Source organism: Fundulus heteroclitus, unplaced genomic scaffold, assembly GCF_011125445.2.
Source record: "Fundulus heteroclitus isolate FHET01 unplaced genomic scaffold, MU-UCD_Fhet_4.1 scaffold_57, whole genome shotgun sequence".
NCBI lineage: Eukaryota > Metazoa > Chordata > Actinopteri > Cyprinodontiformes > Fundulidae > Fundulus > Fundulus heteroclitus.
Window position 1 is genome coordinate 214,054 of NW_023397000.1, and position 16,458 is coordinate 230,511.

The following is a 16,458-nucleotide window of genomic DNA, read 5'->3' on the forward strand; positions in this document are numbered from 1 at the left end:
GTGAACCTTTAGGAACAGACTTTTTGGGTGAGTATTGAAGAGGTAAAATTAATAATATGAGAAAAAAGTCCTAGGTCAATAAAGTAAAAATAAACAAACAAACACAAAAGTCATAATGTTATGAGAAAAACGTCATATTATGACAATTAAGGGGGAACATTTCCAGAATAGTCACAGTTTGCAGAATTATTTCACTCCAGGAGTAATAGGGCCAGGTTAGATTATTTTAAATATTTTTATTCTTTAGGAGAATAAATTCAGGAGAATGAAGCTAAAGGGATACGAAAATAAACTTGTAATATTACAACAACAAAAAAATACTACGAATACAAAGTATATTCAGAGATTAAAGTCCCTTTGATACTGTTTAAGTGACTGAGTAACTGCAGATTTGCCACATTTAACATGGCGGACGCTCTGACGCATCGCAGCATAGGCAGAACCCGCCCAATGACGAGTCTACTCTTATATTGTCTATGCACTGAGCTATATAATACACTGGAGTGCTGATTTTTGCCGAAAAACTGAAGTCACTGGCCGCCATCTTGCTACTCCCTACTCTCACAGAATCCCATAGGACTTGGTTGCAACAACAAGCAGTTTTCTGACTGTGTGAAAATATTTCACAGGTAATTCTACAGTCAGTGGATGTACTAACACTATTAACTACTAGGAAATTAGGTGCTGAAATATTTTACATGTTATTCATATTAAATATATATATATGTATATATAAGTATGTGTATATGTATATATGTATACACATATGTAAATATATGTTTTTGTACATTGTTATTTATATATTTATAAATGTTAAACATATATATTTAAATGAATAAAATGCAAAATATTTCAGCACATGACTTTCTCAGCACTTGATATTTTTAGAACATAACATAAAAGTATATGGCATTTGACATTTTAAAAGTCTTAAGCCCCCCCTGAACATGAGAAAATCCTCGTTATTCGATGCTGTAGCGCACATATTCCCTAGTTACTGGGGGGAAATAGGGAGTACCAATATGGCGGCTGGTGGCTTCAAAGCGACTCGTTCAAACAGACGGTGATTAGCACTCCAGTGTATTATATAGCTCAGTGGGCAGCCCGGGTCAGCACTACGGATCGGGTAGTGACCACTGAGCTATATAATACACTGGAGTGCTGATTTTGCTGAAAAACTGAAGTCACTGGCCGCCATCTTGCTGTTCCCTACTCTCACAGAATCTCATAGGATTTGGTTGCAACAACAAGCAGTTTTCTTGCTGTGTGAAAACGTTTCACAGGTAATTCTACAGTCAGTGGATGTACTAACACTATCAACTACTAGGAAATGATGTGCTGAAATATTTTACATGTTATTCATATTAAATATATATATATATATATATATATATATATATATATATATATATATAAGTAAGTGTATATGTATATATATATATATGTATACATATATGTAAATATGTTTTTGTACATTGTTATTTATATATTTATAAATGTTATATATATATATATATTTAAATGAATAAAATGCTAAATATTCCAGCACATGACTTTCTCAGTACTTTAGAACATAACATAAATGTATATAGCACTCCAGTGTATAATATAGCTCAGTGGTAGTGACACACAGCTCTCACCATCCTGAGCTTGGACTCTCCAGAGCGGCGAACAGGGCGGCCTTTTTGCCCATATTTGGGCACATCACAGGATGTGACGTCACATCCCGTGCTGTTTCTAAGCGGAGAAGAAACTTGAAGAGGGAGGAATTGGAATTTGAAATCAGAAAAGCTCAAATTATTGTATTGTATTGTAGCAGTGTTTTTTGATATTGAAAATGCATATGATATCTTGTGGAAAGAAGGTTTATTGATTAAAATTATAAAGATGGGTATTACATGTAGGATGTGTCAGTGGATCAAACATTTTCTAACTAAAACACAAATACATGTTCAAATAGGTAATTATCATTCTGAGAAAAATATTGTTGGAAAGGGTACTCCACAGGGAAGTATAATAAGTCCTTTATTAGTTTCGGTAATGATAGATGATGTGTTTTCTTTGCAACTACCAAGAAGTATGCTTGAGATTCAGAGTTTCAAAATATAAATAATGGAATGGGTTTTTCTCTTTTTGCTGATGATGGAGCTATGTGGAAGAGAGGAAGGAATTTGGAGTTTATCACTAAAAAGATGCAAGAAGCTATTTTTAAAGTTGAAGAATGGTCATTAAAATGGGGATTTAAATTCTCAGTGGATAAGACTAAAACAATGTCTTTTTCAAGGAAGAAAATTATTGATGTTAAATTAAAATGATATAATCAAGAAATAGAAAGAGTGAAACAATTTAAATTTTTAGGGGTTTGGTTTGACGAAAGAATACCTTGGAATATACCTATTCAAAGAGTCTTAATTCAATTCAATTAAATTTTATTTATATAGCGCCAATTCATGAAACATGTCATCTCGAGGCACTTTACAAAGTAAAAATCAATCATATTATACAGATTGGTCAAAAATTTCCTATATAAGGGAACCAGTTGATTGCTTCAATGTCCCGACAAGCAGCATTCACTCCTGGAGAAGCATAGAGCTACAGGGAGAGTCGTCTGCATTGTTCATGGCTTTGCAGCAATCCCTCATACTGAGCAAGCATGAAGCTTAAGTGGAAAGATAAACCACCTATTAGCGGGAAGGAAAAACCTCTGGCAGAACCAGGCTCAGTATGAACGGTCATCTGCCTCGACCGACTGGGGTTACAGAAGACAGAGCAGAGACACAACAAGAGAGACAAAAAAGCACAGAAGCACACATTGATCTAGTAATCTGTTCTACATTAGATGGTAGTAGCGGGTGAGCCATCTTCTCTGGATGATTTCACAGTTAACAGAACGTCAGACTAGGTGTACCTACTATGAACAAAAAGAGAGAGAGCAAAAAGTTAAAAGCTAAAATAACAGTTATTTGATGTTTCAAAATATACATAATGGAATGGGTTTTTCTCAATTTGCTGATGATGGAGCTATGTAGAAGAGGGGAAGGAATTTGGAGTTCATTACTAAAAAGATGCAAGAAGCTATTTTTAAAGTTGAAGAATGGTCATTAAAATGGGGATTTAAATTCTCAGTGGATAAGACTAAAACAATGTCCTTTTCAAGGAAGAAAATTATTGATGATAAATTAAAATGATATAATCAAGAAATAGAAAGAGTGAAACAATTTAAATTTGTAGGGGTTTGGTTTGACGAAAGAATAACATGAAATATACACATTCAAAGAGTCTTTGACAAATGCAAGACAGTAATAAATATTATGACATGCTTAATTGGTAGGGATTGGGGAGCAGGTAGAAAATCCCTAACGAATATATATACAGGATTAATTAGATCAGTGATTATGGAAGTATTGTTTAGAATTCAGCAGCAGAGATAAATCTACAAAAATTAGATCGGATTCACTATCAAGCATTGAGATTATGTACAGGAGCAATTAAAACTACTCCAACAGCAGCATTATTAGTAGAAATGGGAGAAATGCCACTTGCATTTAGAAGACAGCAATTGACATTACATTATTGGGCTAATTTAAAAGGTCATAGAAAGGATCATCCAACTCTGCAGGTAATAAAACCCTGTTGGGAAAAAGAAGTAAAAGATATTAGAAGTTTTGGTTGGACTGTGCAGGAAAAAATAACAGAATTCAAAATAGATCAGATTAGTATAAGTCAAAGAGTTCCATTATCAGTTATACAACCATGGATAATTACAGATGCTACGGTAGGTTTTACTTTGTTGAAAAGAAGAACGGATAAGGAATTTATATTTAACTCTTATATAGTACAGGAATATATTAATACATATTATACTTATGTAAAAATTTATACAGATGCCTCTAAAAATATAACAAATCAAATAGGAGTAGCCTTTATCGTACCAGAATTTAATGTTAAAATTAGGAAAAGAATAAGTGATGGACTTTCAGTTTATACAGGAGAAATGATTGCAATATTATTAGTTGTTCAATGGGTTGAAGAAGTTAAGCCACTAAGATCAGTCATATGTTCAGAGCAGTTCATCCTTAATTAGTTTGCAGTATAATCACTCAGAAAGCTGGCCAGATATTTTAATAGAAATTCAACAGACACTATATAGAATAAATATGATGGGTTAAATATAATTATAATTCTAAATTTTGTATGGATACTGGCACATTATGGAATTAAAGGAAATGAACAAGTAGATAAGGCAGCAAAAGAAGCTAGAGTCATCTCTAATCAGGCCCACCACCGTCGTGTCATCTGCAAACTTCACAATGTGATTGATGGTGAACCTGGGGACACAGTCGTATGTAATCAGGGTGAACAGCAGGGGACTCAGGACGCAGCCCTGAGAAAAGCCCTTGCTGAGGGTGATGACATCAGAGGTATTCTGTCTGACCCAGAACAACTGAGGTCTGTTGGTGATGAAGTCTAGCAGGCAGTTGCAAAGAGGTGTGCTGAAGCCCAGATGTTCCAGTTTTTCCACCAGATGCTGTGGGATGAGGGTGTTGAACGCTGAACTGAAGTCCAGGAACATGCTCAAGGGGGCGGGGCGTGGGTGGACTTGAAACCTGTTAATAACTGTTTGCAGTTCTAGTTGAATTTATGATCTAGAGACAGGAAGACACATTCACAGAATGGAAGTCAACGCAGTTAACATGGGATTGCGCAATCTCAGGGGAGGCCAAACTCGCTGCGGCCTCAACGGCTTCGCTATCAAGCGCCACCAAGGATTTACATGAAAAATAGCAAAAAGTCTGTGATTTTAAAGAAATATGATCAAAAATGAGGAAATTAGATAAAAAAATAACTTTTATAACAAATGACTGAGTGAATCACAATTTATATTATGTTATCATCATTATATATTTTCTTTCTTTCCATAATGATAAGTGAGGCCTGGCCTCACTTGCCTCCCCTGAATGCACGTCATTGAACCAAACACAGAGAAGCAGCATTTAGTTCCTATGCTCCACTTATCTGGAACAAGCCTGAGTACTTTTAAATCAAGATTAAAAACACATTTGTTTAGGATTGCCTTCGTCTGTTCTAATTAAACTGTTTTACTGAAACATCATTAGTTCAACTTTGTAGTCCAAGTGTTTTTAATGTTTGCTTTTAGTTTCTATTTTCCATGTTCTATTTTGTTTCTACATTTTATTCCTACCTGCTTTTCTGTCCCCCCCCCTGTATTTTAATAATGTAAAGCACTTTGCATTGTCTCTGTACTAAAATGTGCTATATAAATAAATTTGCCTTGTCTTGCCACTGTCCCATAATTTTCCATCAAAGTAGGAAAACAGGTTAGTGATGGAGTCTCAGTTTATACATGAGAAATGTATTCAACACTGCTAGCTGTGCATTGGGTTTAAGAGGAAAGACCATTAAAATCACTAATTTCCTCATATTCTGGTTCATCCTTGGCCAGTTTACAGCACAGCCAGTCAGGTAGTAGACTCTATCTATCTATCTATCTATCTATCTATCTATCTATCTATCTATCTATCTATCTATCTATCTATCTATCTATCTATCTATCTATCTAGATAGATAGATAGATAGATAATATGGAGAAGAAACTAGCAGTCCTTTTCCAATTTTCCGTTCGCACTCCTTACCAGTAGATGGCGGTAATGCGCCATTACGTTATTTCCCAACTGCCATTTAACCACAAGAAAAAGAAGAATTTCCTGTACTCACGAGTCCTGTTGGTGGCGGTAATGCTTCTTACAGCGGGCCTGCCACTCACCGTTACCCACTAGAAGAAGAAAAAGAAGCCGACCACGGTTCTGGAAGCTTAAGAAATGAATTCAACCTGATATTTTTCTGCTGCATGACTGCGTGTTCTGCGGGATCATCCGGTCCATGCAGCCTAGAGAGCTCTAACTGCGGCTCAGCTCTTCGTGTCTCTGCGGAACCGAAGGACCATGTCGGCCCACAAAACAAAGAAGGTTAAAATGGCAACTAAATCCTGTCCTGAATGTGACCAACAGGTCAGTTTGTGTTCAACAGAACATTTGGTTCTGACTCCGTCCTCATTCGCAAAGAACGTCATTGTTGGAGAATAAATACTAAATTTGCTTTGGATCAGTACTTTCTAGTTTTTATCAAGAGGAACAAGTTAGATGAGATTTGAGGAGTCTTGGTAGGTTGACTGACATTTCCACATCAGAGGTTTAATTCCAGTCTGATGATGTTGTCTTTATTTGGAGGGAAGTGTGGCCTTCATTCAGAAGGAGAACGTTCTTGGTTATCAGTATCTGTTTGATAAAAGTCATGGTGCATCATTAGGTTTTGCTTGACAATCCGCTCAAAGCTGCGGTTTCCCTGTCACTGGCGCACCTTTTTCTATCACTCTTTTTCCTCCACTCAACTTTCTATGACTACACTTAGATAAGGCGCTCTGGACAAACAGCTTCTTTTGCCATGACCTCCTGTGCCTAATGGAGGGAGTGAACAGCTGTCTTCTGCACATCTGTCAAGTCAGCAGTCTTCTCCGTGAATGTGTCGCCTACTGACCCAGACTAGAAAATAAGAGGCTCATGAAACCTTTGCAGGTGTTTTGAGTTAATAAGCTGATTAGGATGGGGCACCATGAGTTTCCAATATATAACCTTTTCATAACCTTCAAAATTTCTGAGACACGCAATTTTGGGTTGGTTTGTAAACCATTATTATAGAAATTCAAAGAAAATAAAGGCCTGAAATATTTTACTCTGTAATTAATGTATATGATATATGAGCGTATTTTTTTTAAAATTAGTGACAGAATTTTTTTTTTTTTTTTTTTATGATATTCACATTTTTAAAGATGTACTGGTACTTAGTATAGCTTGACCGAATCAGTCATGGCAAAATTAAAACGCAAATCAGCAACTTGAAGACAGACTCAAACACAGACTACCACTACATGGCCCATTGAGGGCAGTTTCAAACTAGTATTGAAATATTCATATTTAATAATTAATAAGTATTTGCCATGTCTTAGAGAGGTTAACACAGTGGAAACTTGATGTAGGAAGTTCATTTGCTACTACTTAAATTCACTATTAAAACTAATATAAATATTTTTCTTAAATTTAGTCCTAGTTTTTGTGAATACAATTTCTTCAATAGAGAATATCCACATTTAGTAGGAAAAACTGGGCATGTAGTATTAAGAAGAGATGTCATCCTGGCTGCTATCAGGGAAAGAGGATCAAAGTTATCGATTTACAAACTTACCAACTACTAGCGCCAGGTGTAGCGTGGACAATAAGGAGTTTTACTGTATGAATTCATTCTCCGCTGTGTTTCCTAGACACACATGTACAAATGCATCTGCTCTTCACAAAAAAGTCACAAAAAGATTGTGCAGCTGTTCTGATTGCAGCATATGTTTTTCAGTACCTCTTGGTTATCATAAAACATCTGATCTGTCATTTTCCTTTGCAGATTCCAGTTGCTTGCAAATCCTGTCCATGTGGTTATGTCTTTATAAGCAGAAAACTTCTAAATGCTAAACTCAATGAATGTCCGTCACCGGCTATTGCAGGTAAGGCTCACACGTGGCATTATTATTGTATTACAATATTATGACTGTATAGTTTGTAATTTATTTTAAACTTTTGCTTTCTTCAGATGTGTATTACAGGTCTTGGGGCTCATGTAGCATGCATACCTGTGCAACAAAAAGCGCAATGTTTACCACCCAACTCGGCATTTACAAAAATCAACGTTGCGTGAAATTGTGCGGTAATCCGTGCAAATCTTTTACCTGCCATGAAAATGTGTGGCAGCAAAGCACATGTCTTCAATCGACTATAAAACCCCCCCACAAAGTCCATCAAACCTGAAGTTTTTCATTAGTTTGAGCTTTTATAGATTAAATCCATACAAAGACATATAATCACATTTAGCCTTATATAATAACACCTTGTAATGATGGAAACAACCTTAATTAGATGGAAACTGTAAATATTCCCCTATTTTGTCACATGTAGGTAGAAACGAGTATCGGTCTGTGTGCCGGGAACCAATAATGCATGTGAATCACCTAAGGTACTCTTCCATTTTCACTCAAAAAGAAAACAGGGTCAGATTAGTTCCTAACAAGTCAGGTGTGATGATTCATAAGGTGGAGACAATTAAGATACAAATCTAGACATTATTGGCATGTATTGATTTGTGTCTTGATTGAGCCTAGAGCAATATGGTTATCCAGACTGAGCTTTTCTCGAAACAGAAAAGAAACCCAAACAGGACTCCATCGGGTCAAAAAGAAGACCCCTGACACAGACCAGTAGTCATCCCCTATGTTGGGGATTGACTACTACAAATTGAGACATTTATTAACATGACGTCCCAGTGGTTTTCAAACCCCAAAATACCTTAAAACAAAGACTGATTCACCTCAAACATCCTGTCCCCCGGCACAACAGAGCAATGTCTTGTATGCTGTGAAGTGCCAGGACTGTGGTCAGTTATACATCAGTGTGACAGTTTTCACTGTCACACTTAGGCCTAGTCCATACATAGCCGGATATCTGGGAAAATGAATACATTTTTATGGGATTAGGCCTTTCAGCCACGTGTAAACTCTGTTTACATCTCTAAAAATGAATAATTCTGAAAACTCTGGCCAGAGTGGGGATTTCTAAAAGCTTAGTTTTTGAGCCTGTGTATGTACATTTCAAGACAAACTTTTAGGCTCCTGTGCATCAGAGTCTGAAGTCACATGTGTGACCGTTGTTATAGACCTGCCCATACAGTAGAGTATGAAATAAATCTGTCAGAGAGGAGCTGATTTCTATGTTGGTGTGATTGGCTGTTTACAACATGTGTCTAATCAATGTTAAACTGGACAAATTCACTTGCTACGAAATCTACAGCATCTCCAGTTGTTTATTTCAACTGACGTAACCGTTGTAAGACTTCAAAGGAAAAGCTTACATGGAGTTAGGTCTGGGAGATAACCCGAAAATATAGTGACACTGAAATTTAGGACTATAACCGACATTTAAAATAATGAAAGGAAAAGTAATTTTTATAGGTAAAGGTAGGTTATGGTCATGTCCCTTTAAGGTGCTTCGCTACTTGTACAGTCTTTAGTCACATGACTCCACCCCATTCTATCTGAAACAAGTGAAAGAGACGGAGAGGTTGAGAAAACAAAGGAAATTTCAAATGTAGAACTGGTCAAGGAGAAAGAGGAGCAGCTGTTAAGTACGTTACAGCCACATCAAATCTCTGGTCCAGTCACATGATAGACCGGTACTTTAGTCTGAACGTACATTACATCATTGAAGAAGCACCAGAGTGCTCGAGATGGTATATTTTCTAGCCCATTACGGAGAGATGGCTCAAATAAGGTTTAAGCCATCTGCATGGGACATCAAGGAAGAGATCCTTGTTGCTATTAATGTGGACAACAGCACAAACATAGTTAAAGCTGCTGAGCTCAATAGATGCAGTGTTCTGGGCAAAAGCTGCACCTGGCAATTGGTATGTGTTCACATGTTTATGGAGTTATATTTTTATAAAAGTGCAGCCACGCCATAGCGTTAATATTGTCACTTAGTCTTTAACCTAACTTTAACCTATTTGCCTTGTTCTGTGGTTGGGAGTTGCATCTATAAAGATAATTTAATTGTGATTGTCCAAGGGAATGACAACAGTGGGGCAAAAAAGTATTTAGTCAGCCACTAGTGCAAGTTCTCCTACTTAGAAAGATTAGATAGTTCTGTAAATGTTCATCATAGCTACACTTCAACTATGAGAGACAAAAAGAGAAAAAAAGATCCAAGAAATTGTATTGTGGGATTTTCAAAGAATTTATGTGTAAATTATGGTGGAAAATAAGTATTTGGTCAATAACAAAAGTTCAGCTTAATATTTTGTAGCATAATGTATGCTGGCAGTGGCAGATGATAGAGGTCAAACATTTCCTGTAAGTCTTCACCAGGTTTGCACACACTGTTGGTGGTATTTTGGCCCATTCCCCTATGCAGATCTGGGGTGGGCCAGGTCATCTGCCATTGCCATATAAACATAGAAAGGATTCCTGGATCAATGTGTGCTTCTGTACTTTTTCGTCTCTGCTCTGTCTTCTCTAACCCCCAGTTGGCTGAGGCAGATGAGCACTCACATTTGTTCACACCGGTTTAGCTGGAGATTTTCCTCCCCGTTAAAGGGGCGTTTTCCTCTCCACTGTCGCTTCATACATGCTCAGTATGAGGGATTGCTGCAAAGCCATTGACAATGCAGACGACTGTCCACTGTGGCTCTACGCTCTTTCAGGAGGAGTAGAGCCTGCTGGGTTTCCTTAGGAAACTACATAGGAAACCTTTTGACAAATCTGTCTGGAGGATTTGATTTAACTTGACTTTGTAAAGTGCCTTGATATGACATGGGTTTTGAATTGGTGCTATATAAATAAAATTTTATTGAATATCTTAACCTGCACTACTATTCCTCTGCAATGTTCTTTCTTCTGTAAAGTTTTTTTCCCTTATGTTCTGTTCATGCACAGCACATTCAATTGTCTTGTTACTGAAAATTTCATTACAGATAAACTTGCCTTGCTTTGGTCTCATACTTCTTGCAGGTGCTTGAAGATGAGCTTTTCTTGTAGAAGTGGAGCCAATCTATTGTCTTCTGGATTTCCTGTGTTTTCAGATGGTCTGCTCCTATCGGACCTTTGTGACCACAGCCTGCTACTGTTTTGGGCTGTTGGTCGGTTTACTCTCATTAGCATTCTGTTTTATTACTGTTTTAAATAATCTGAATTAAATCATTCACTTAATTTCCATACACATCATTTACCTCCACACTTCCTTCAAGCCAGTTCATTTTCATTTCCATGACTTGATATTTTCTGGAGAAGTCTGTTGTAGTCATCTTGTACTGATTATCTTGGGTTGTGCAGCTGTGTCTAACATCATTTGGTCCTCCTCAAAAGGGATTAAGAACCACTGCAGCAAAGACCTTTAGTGTAAGTGATTTGAAGTAGTTCAGTCCAATATTTCTGTAGTATTTGGCTGAAAAACGAGAAGAGTAAGGAATGGAAACAAAGAGAGTGGAGAAAGCATCCAAGCAAGAAGAGCGGTGGATGCAGACTGTACATTATTTTATTCCACCACCACTCTCTTTTTTTCCTTTCGCTCTTTGCAGTTGTTTCTAATATTATGCCATGCCCAACCCTCACCCTTTTTGTTATTGTTGGATTGTTTATTTTTTTGTTTTTTTCTAATTTCTCTGCCCATCTGCTTAGAGGTAGGATATATAAAAAAATGTATTGTAGACTGAGGTGTCAAAAGTATTCACATCTATTACTCAAGTAGAAGTATAGAAACTAGGATTTAAAAACACTATCGGGTCCATATAGGTACAATACTGAGCATCGACATGGGTTTCGTGGAGCAGAACATCTGAAGTACTGGTGCAAAAAGTCAAATTTCAGAGACATATCAATAACCTGGAATGTAAATGAACATTTAATCATAGCTACAGGACGAGAGAAGGGCAACAGATGTAAGATAACAAAACTGGACATGAAAATGAGTGCATTACCCTCTTATAAAAGTTACCCTTGATTAATCCTAGTGCATTTGGCAAACAACTTAGTGCATTACTGCCTCCAACCACAATCAAAACCACTGTGTTCGTGTAGCGATATTTATCTGAATAGTTTTTTTCTTTTATATTGACAGAACGAAAACAAGCTGAAGTAAAATAGAATGAGACTATTTTCAAAATGTAAGGAGTAGAAAGTACAGATAATTGCATGAAAATATAAGGTGTAGCAGTAAAAAAAGTAGGCTGAAAAATAACCATTCCACTAAAGTTTATATAACCAAAATGCCTGCTTAAGTAAAGTATTTGTAGTCAGTTACACCTCTGGTTGTACATGTATACATTCTTTCTAGCTTTGCAGTGGAAAGCATCCATTTGTTTCACTTAAAAAAATGTAAATACATTTTTAAATGAAAATAATTTAACATTTTTTTTTTTTGCCTCCTGTCTGGTTGTTTTTATTTTAGACCAACTGGACTTTAAGCGCAGAAGAACAGAACGAATTCGCAGAGAAAGGATTGGCTCCCCTTTAACCAGTGACTCAGAAAACCACAGAAGAGCCCGAGCCAATAGTCAGTCGGATAACATTCGGAGAGGCCGTGGTCGCCCCAAGACTGTGGGCCTGAAGAAACAAGAAGAAGAGAAAGGTAAACTCTGTGAGGTTAACATCTGTGCAGATCGGAAGAACTTCTATATCTTGTTAGATGTTTGCTACCACTATTTAGTGCTTTTAAAAGTCAACAGTTTTTATTATAAAATGTTTTGGGTCCAGAGTCTGAGTGACCTATCCAGCAGTGACTCTGTTAGTACATTTTATCAAAGCTATATAATCAGGACAGGTCAATAGTAGTGCATATGTAAGTACACAGAGAATTCTTGATTTTTCAAACTCAAATACAGCACTATAGAATCCATTTTGACTACAATGTTGGGCCTAAATTGGACCAGTAGGCATCACTGGTTTGTGTTCTCCAAGTTCTCCAAGGTATAAACCTTCATCCAATGACAAATTTAGTGAGTTTGAAGTACCACACTGTGTCAGAATGTTGTCATGATGTAATGTTTACTGGATATCGTTTGGACTAATGAAATGAGATCTCAGTTACACACTAACCATATGTTCTGCAACAATAGCTTGGATTGACAATGAATAATTGTTAATAAACAATTGTAGCAGCTCCCCAGCACTTGAATTACTCAGCCAGTCTCGACAGGTGAATGTCGCTTTTTATTTTCTCTGATGAAGATCCACTATGATCATCACAGTCACCGTGAAAACTAAAACATATACAGATATTAGAATACAAAACATAAACTTTCAATACAAACAACAAAACAAAAACGCACCTCGCTGCTTTCACTGGGGAACACTAAGTGTTGATTTCTTGAGAATCAAAAATACTTTAATAATCCCAGAGGGAAATTGTTGTTTCAGTACAATCGCCATAACATAAACAAACAAACACCACAAACATTTCAGGGGGAGACGATTTACTGAGGCCTTGCTGCCAAGGAACCGCCTTACACGGTGCCCACATGGCGCTGCCATTGACTCTGTGAGAAGACAGAGGCCACAACAAAAAGCAAGTTGGGAGGGAAAAAACATAACTCATACTTTTTCCTATAACAGGATACAGTTTGAGATATCAAAAGCCTCTTGCACAAATAGCACAAATAAGACGAGACGCATATAGCAGAAGGTAAACATTTGAGACTAGTCGTGTGTGTAAGTACATCAGTTTATGAGCATCAGTTATGTGTGTCTGTTTGGGTGAAAGTGTTTATATTTCCGTGCACACTCTCCAGAGGCCGTTGTCCTTGATGTTATCAGCCAGCCAACAGTTCAGAAAGCATCCGCAGGTGTCAGCGGGGGAGGGGGTAGCAGGGTAGAGTTTTGAGCACTCTCCGCCATAACAATCCAGGAGTGATTAGATAGGGAGGGCATAATCCAAATATGTTATATGTTATCAGACAAGCTGCACTGACTTTCCTGTCAGCTTTAAGTCTTTTGCTGGCTCCAAATGGTGAAATCCAATTTTCCAAATTGTTGGGCTTTTCCGCGCTTCACTTCCAGATTTTATCCCAAACTCCTCTTTGAGTTCAACCACCGAAGTCAGTCTGCGTACCAGCACATCCAGCTTTTCGGCTCTGCTCCTCCACCTTCCAAAACTGTCCGTTCACCACCTTAGTGATCACATCATGCAGCCGGCAGCCTGATCAAGGCCAAATGGCTACCGACATCTGCTGTATTTGCTGATACATCAAAAATCCACCAAATCCAATAAATAGAAATCCAAGTATCCTGAATCCAAACATGCAAACGTTTCAAACGTCCAGGAATGACAAAGTCACACCATTTTCCATCCAAGAATATAGGGTGTATCCCACAAAATGAGTCAAATCAGGAACTGACGGGTCCCCCTTTCGTTGCCTACCCGTCGAAATTTTTTTTTAATCAATAACATTGAGAGACCAGCTTACCAGATCCATGTTTTTCAGAGTTCGGTTGATATGAAGAAAGTGCTCAGAAAGACAAGATTGCTAATTTTGTTATTAACAAAGTTGGTGATTTTCATCAAAATTAGCTAATTGAGGAGCCATCTGAATATCAGGAATTAATAGCCAAACAGCTGTCAGTCTGTCAGTTGTTTTATGAACAACTTATGAATACCTGGTGGGGTGTGGTGAATTCATTCACTGGTGTTGATACACAACAAGCCTAGCAAACTTATACAGAGGTTTCTCTCCAAAATATACAAGTTTACTAACACAATACTTCAGCTTCCAGTTAAAATGCTTCCATTAAGAAACTAACTGGAAATTCAAGTAAAAAATGCTGCTTGTTGGGCCTGATGTGGCCTTGGAACCTTGAGTTTGATATGTGCTTTAAGAGACTGTGTCACATGAACAGCTGCCCCCACCCTGCCCATAAAATGCCATGGCAGGCACAAAATGGCAGAAAGCACGCCCATCGGATAAAAACGTTCTCTTACTAACAGCATTATAAAGTTATGAGTTACTTACTTCTCCACTTAACATGTTCCTCTGAAAGGTCATTCTGTTTCGCTGTGTTTTTATCCTTTGCAAATAGGCTCATATGAGCCAATGGGTGAGAAGGGGAAATGGGTGCCAAGTGCTGGAGCATAGAGAGAGGCATGACTTGATACATCTTGTTTTGGTGTACAGACAGTGCTCAAGCTCCACCTAGTGGGGAAAAATATCTTACTGCTCCTTTAAACTTACAAAAGTTAAATGTCAGCTGTGGACTGATCAGACTCTTGTTGATGAATAATCAAAGCCAAGCTGATCTTAATGTATTGTGTCTTTTCTACTCACAGAAAAACAAGAAAAGGAAGTGGACATGTATGCCAGCCTTTCTGATGAAAAGGCATTTGTCTTTTCTGTGGCCTTGGCTGAGATCAACCGGAAGATCCTGGGTCAGAGACTTATCTTATAGATCAAGACCAATGAGGAGATCAGAACTTGAGTATAATGTATAATATACATGAGAATAAATAGTGGATACTTGACTCAGATGTGGGATAAAAAGGGCACAACTTGGATTTGGCAAGAAAGCCTTGACCCTTTTCTTATGAAAATCTCTGGACCTTAATAGTTGACAAAACCGTTTTACAGGATATGTCTTTTTGAAATAACCAAAGACTCCAGAACTGGCTAGAGCTCATGCTTCACTTGCAAAAAGAGAAGACAGTTTTGGGCATCTTCTTTAATGGATATGTAAAATGGATTAAATAAGAATGTTGTAATGACTTGGGTTGTTGTTTATATGTTATGTATTAAAAGGCCACTAACTCCTGTGTCTTAATTTTATATCCAATTCTATAACAAACTATTTGTTTTTGCTGTTAATCAGATAAGCTGTTTCAATTTGAATATCGCACCTACAAAAAGTGTACATTCATCTATGATATGGATTATTAAATAAAGCATATGAGGAATAAAACCAATCTTCCAGTGCTCTATTGTCACTGTCGCTCAGTCAGGGCTGTAACATTTAATGACAGAATATGTTCTTGTACAAGCAAAGGTTTTTCATCACTTTATCATACTTGCTTTCCCTTACAAGATCGGGGGAAAGGAATTAAAATTATGTGTGTGCTAAAGCCCCTTTTATTACCCAGTGGCTCAATGACACCATGTCTTTTCTGAAGCTAGAAAAGATCCGATATTCAGTAAAAGGTAAGGTTGTTTGTTTGTTTTTGTTTTTTATTTTATTTTTTATTAGATTTTATTTTTTTCTTTTCTGAGGGGCTTTATTTATATTTAATTATAGCTTATTAAGATCTATGTTTATTTAGTTGTTACTATTCCGATGTTTATTTAGTTTTATTTTCTTTTAGTTGCGTGATGTACTGTTCGTACCACTTAATTTACAAAAACACCCTGGGAGTTTGACTATATGCCTTGTTCTCAACTCTTCGAGATGCACAGTACCTTTATGGTGCCAATATGTACATATTGTTACTTGCTATGATACCCTATGTGAAAAGGATGTACATATGGATACACATCTCTTGTTGTAATGTGCATTACTTCCTAATAAAAATATGGGAAAATAAAATGTGTGTGTGTGTGTGTATATATATATATATATATATATATATATATATATATATATATATATATATATATATATATATATATATATATATATATATATATATATATATATATATATATATTCCCCTCTTGTGGATTATATTGCTCTCTCCCTTTCCTCTCACATTCACCTTTTCTCCTTTTTAGCATTTTGTCTCATCTGTTTCTCTCCTTTTTCCATCTTTTACCTTCCCATTTCAATGTCCATTGAACATGAAATAGTCCCAACATAAAATCTAAGAAGAAGAA

The 16,458-nt window shown here is 36.8% G+C and overlaps 1 protein-coding gene across 1 annotated transcript; it reads left to right on the forward strand.

Moving 5' to 3' along the window:
- Positions 1-5,731: 5,731 nt before the first annotated feature.
- On the forward strand, positions 5,732-16,171 carry cunh16orf87 (chromosome unknown C16orf87 homolog). The gene is made up of 4 exons (XM_012856431.3): positions 5,732-6,029; positions 7,471-7,570; positions 12,057-12,236; positions 14,928-16,171. The coding sequence occupies exons 1-4, from the start codon at positions 5,964-5,966 to the stop codon at positions 15,044-15,046; spliced, it is 465 nt and encodes a 154-aa protein (XP_012711885.1). The 5' UTR covers positions 5,732-5,963; the 3' UTR covers positions 15,047-16,171.
- The last annotated feature ends 287 nt before the right edge of the window (positions 16,172-16,458 follow it).

Coding starts and splice junctions, on each gene's coding strand:
- cunh16orf87 (XM_012856431.3), top strand. CDS start 5,964: ATGTCGGCCCACAAAACAAAGAAGGTTAAAATGGCAACTAAATCCTGT. Junction 6,030..7,470: donor GTCCTGAATGTGACCAACAG/GTCAGTTTGTGT, acceptor TTTCCTTTGCAG/ATTCCAGTTGCTTGCAAATC. Junction 12,237..14,927: donor GAAACAAGAAGAAGAGAAAG/GTAAACTCTGTG, acceptor TTCTACTCACAG/AAAAACAAGAAAAGGAAGTG.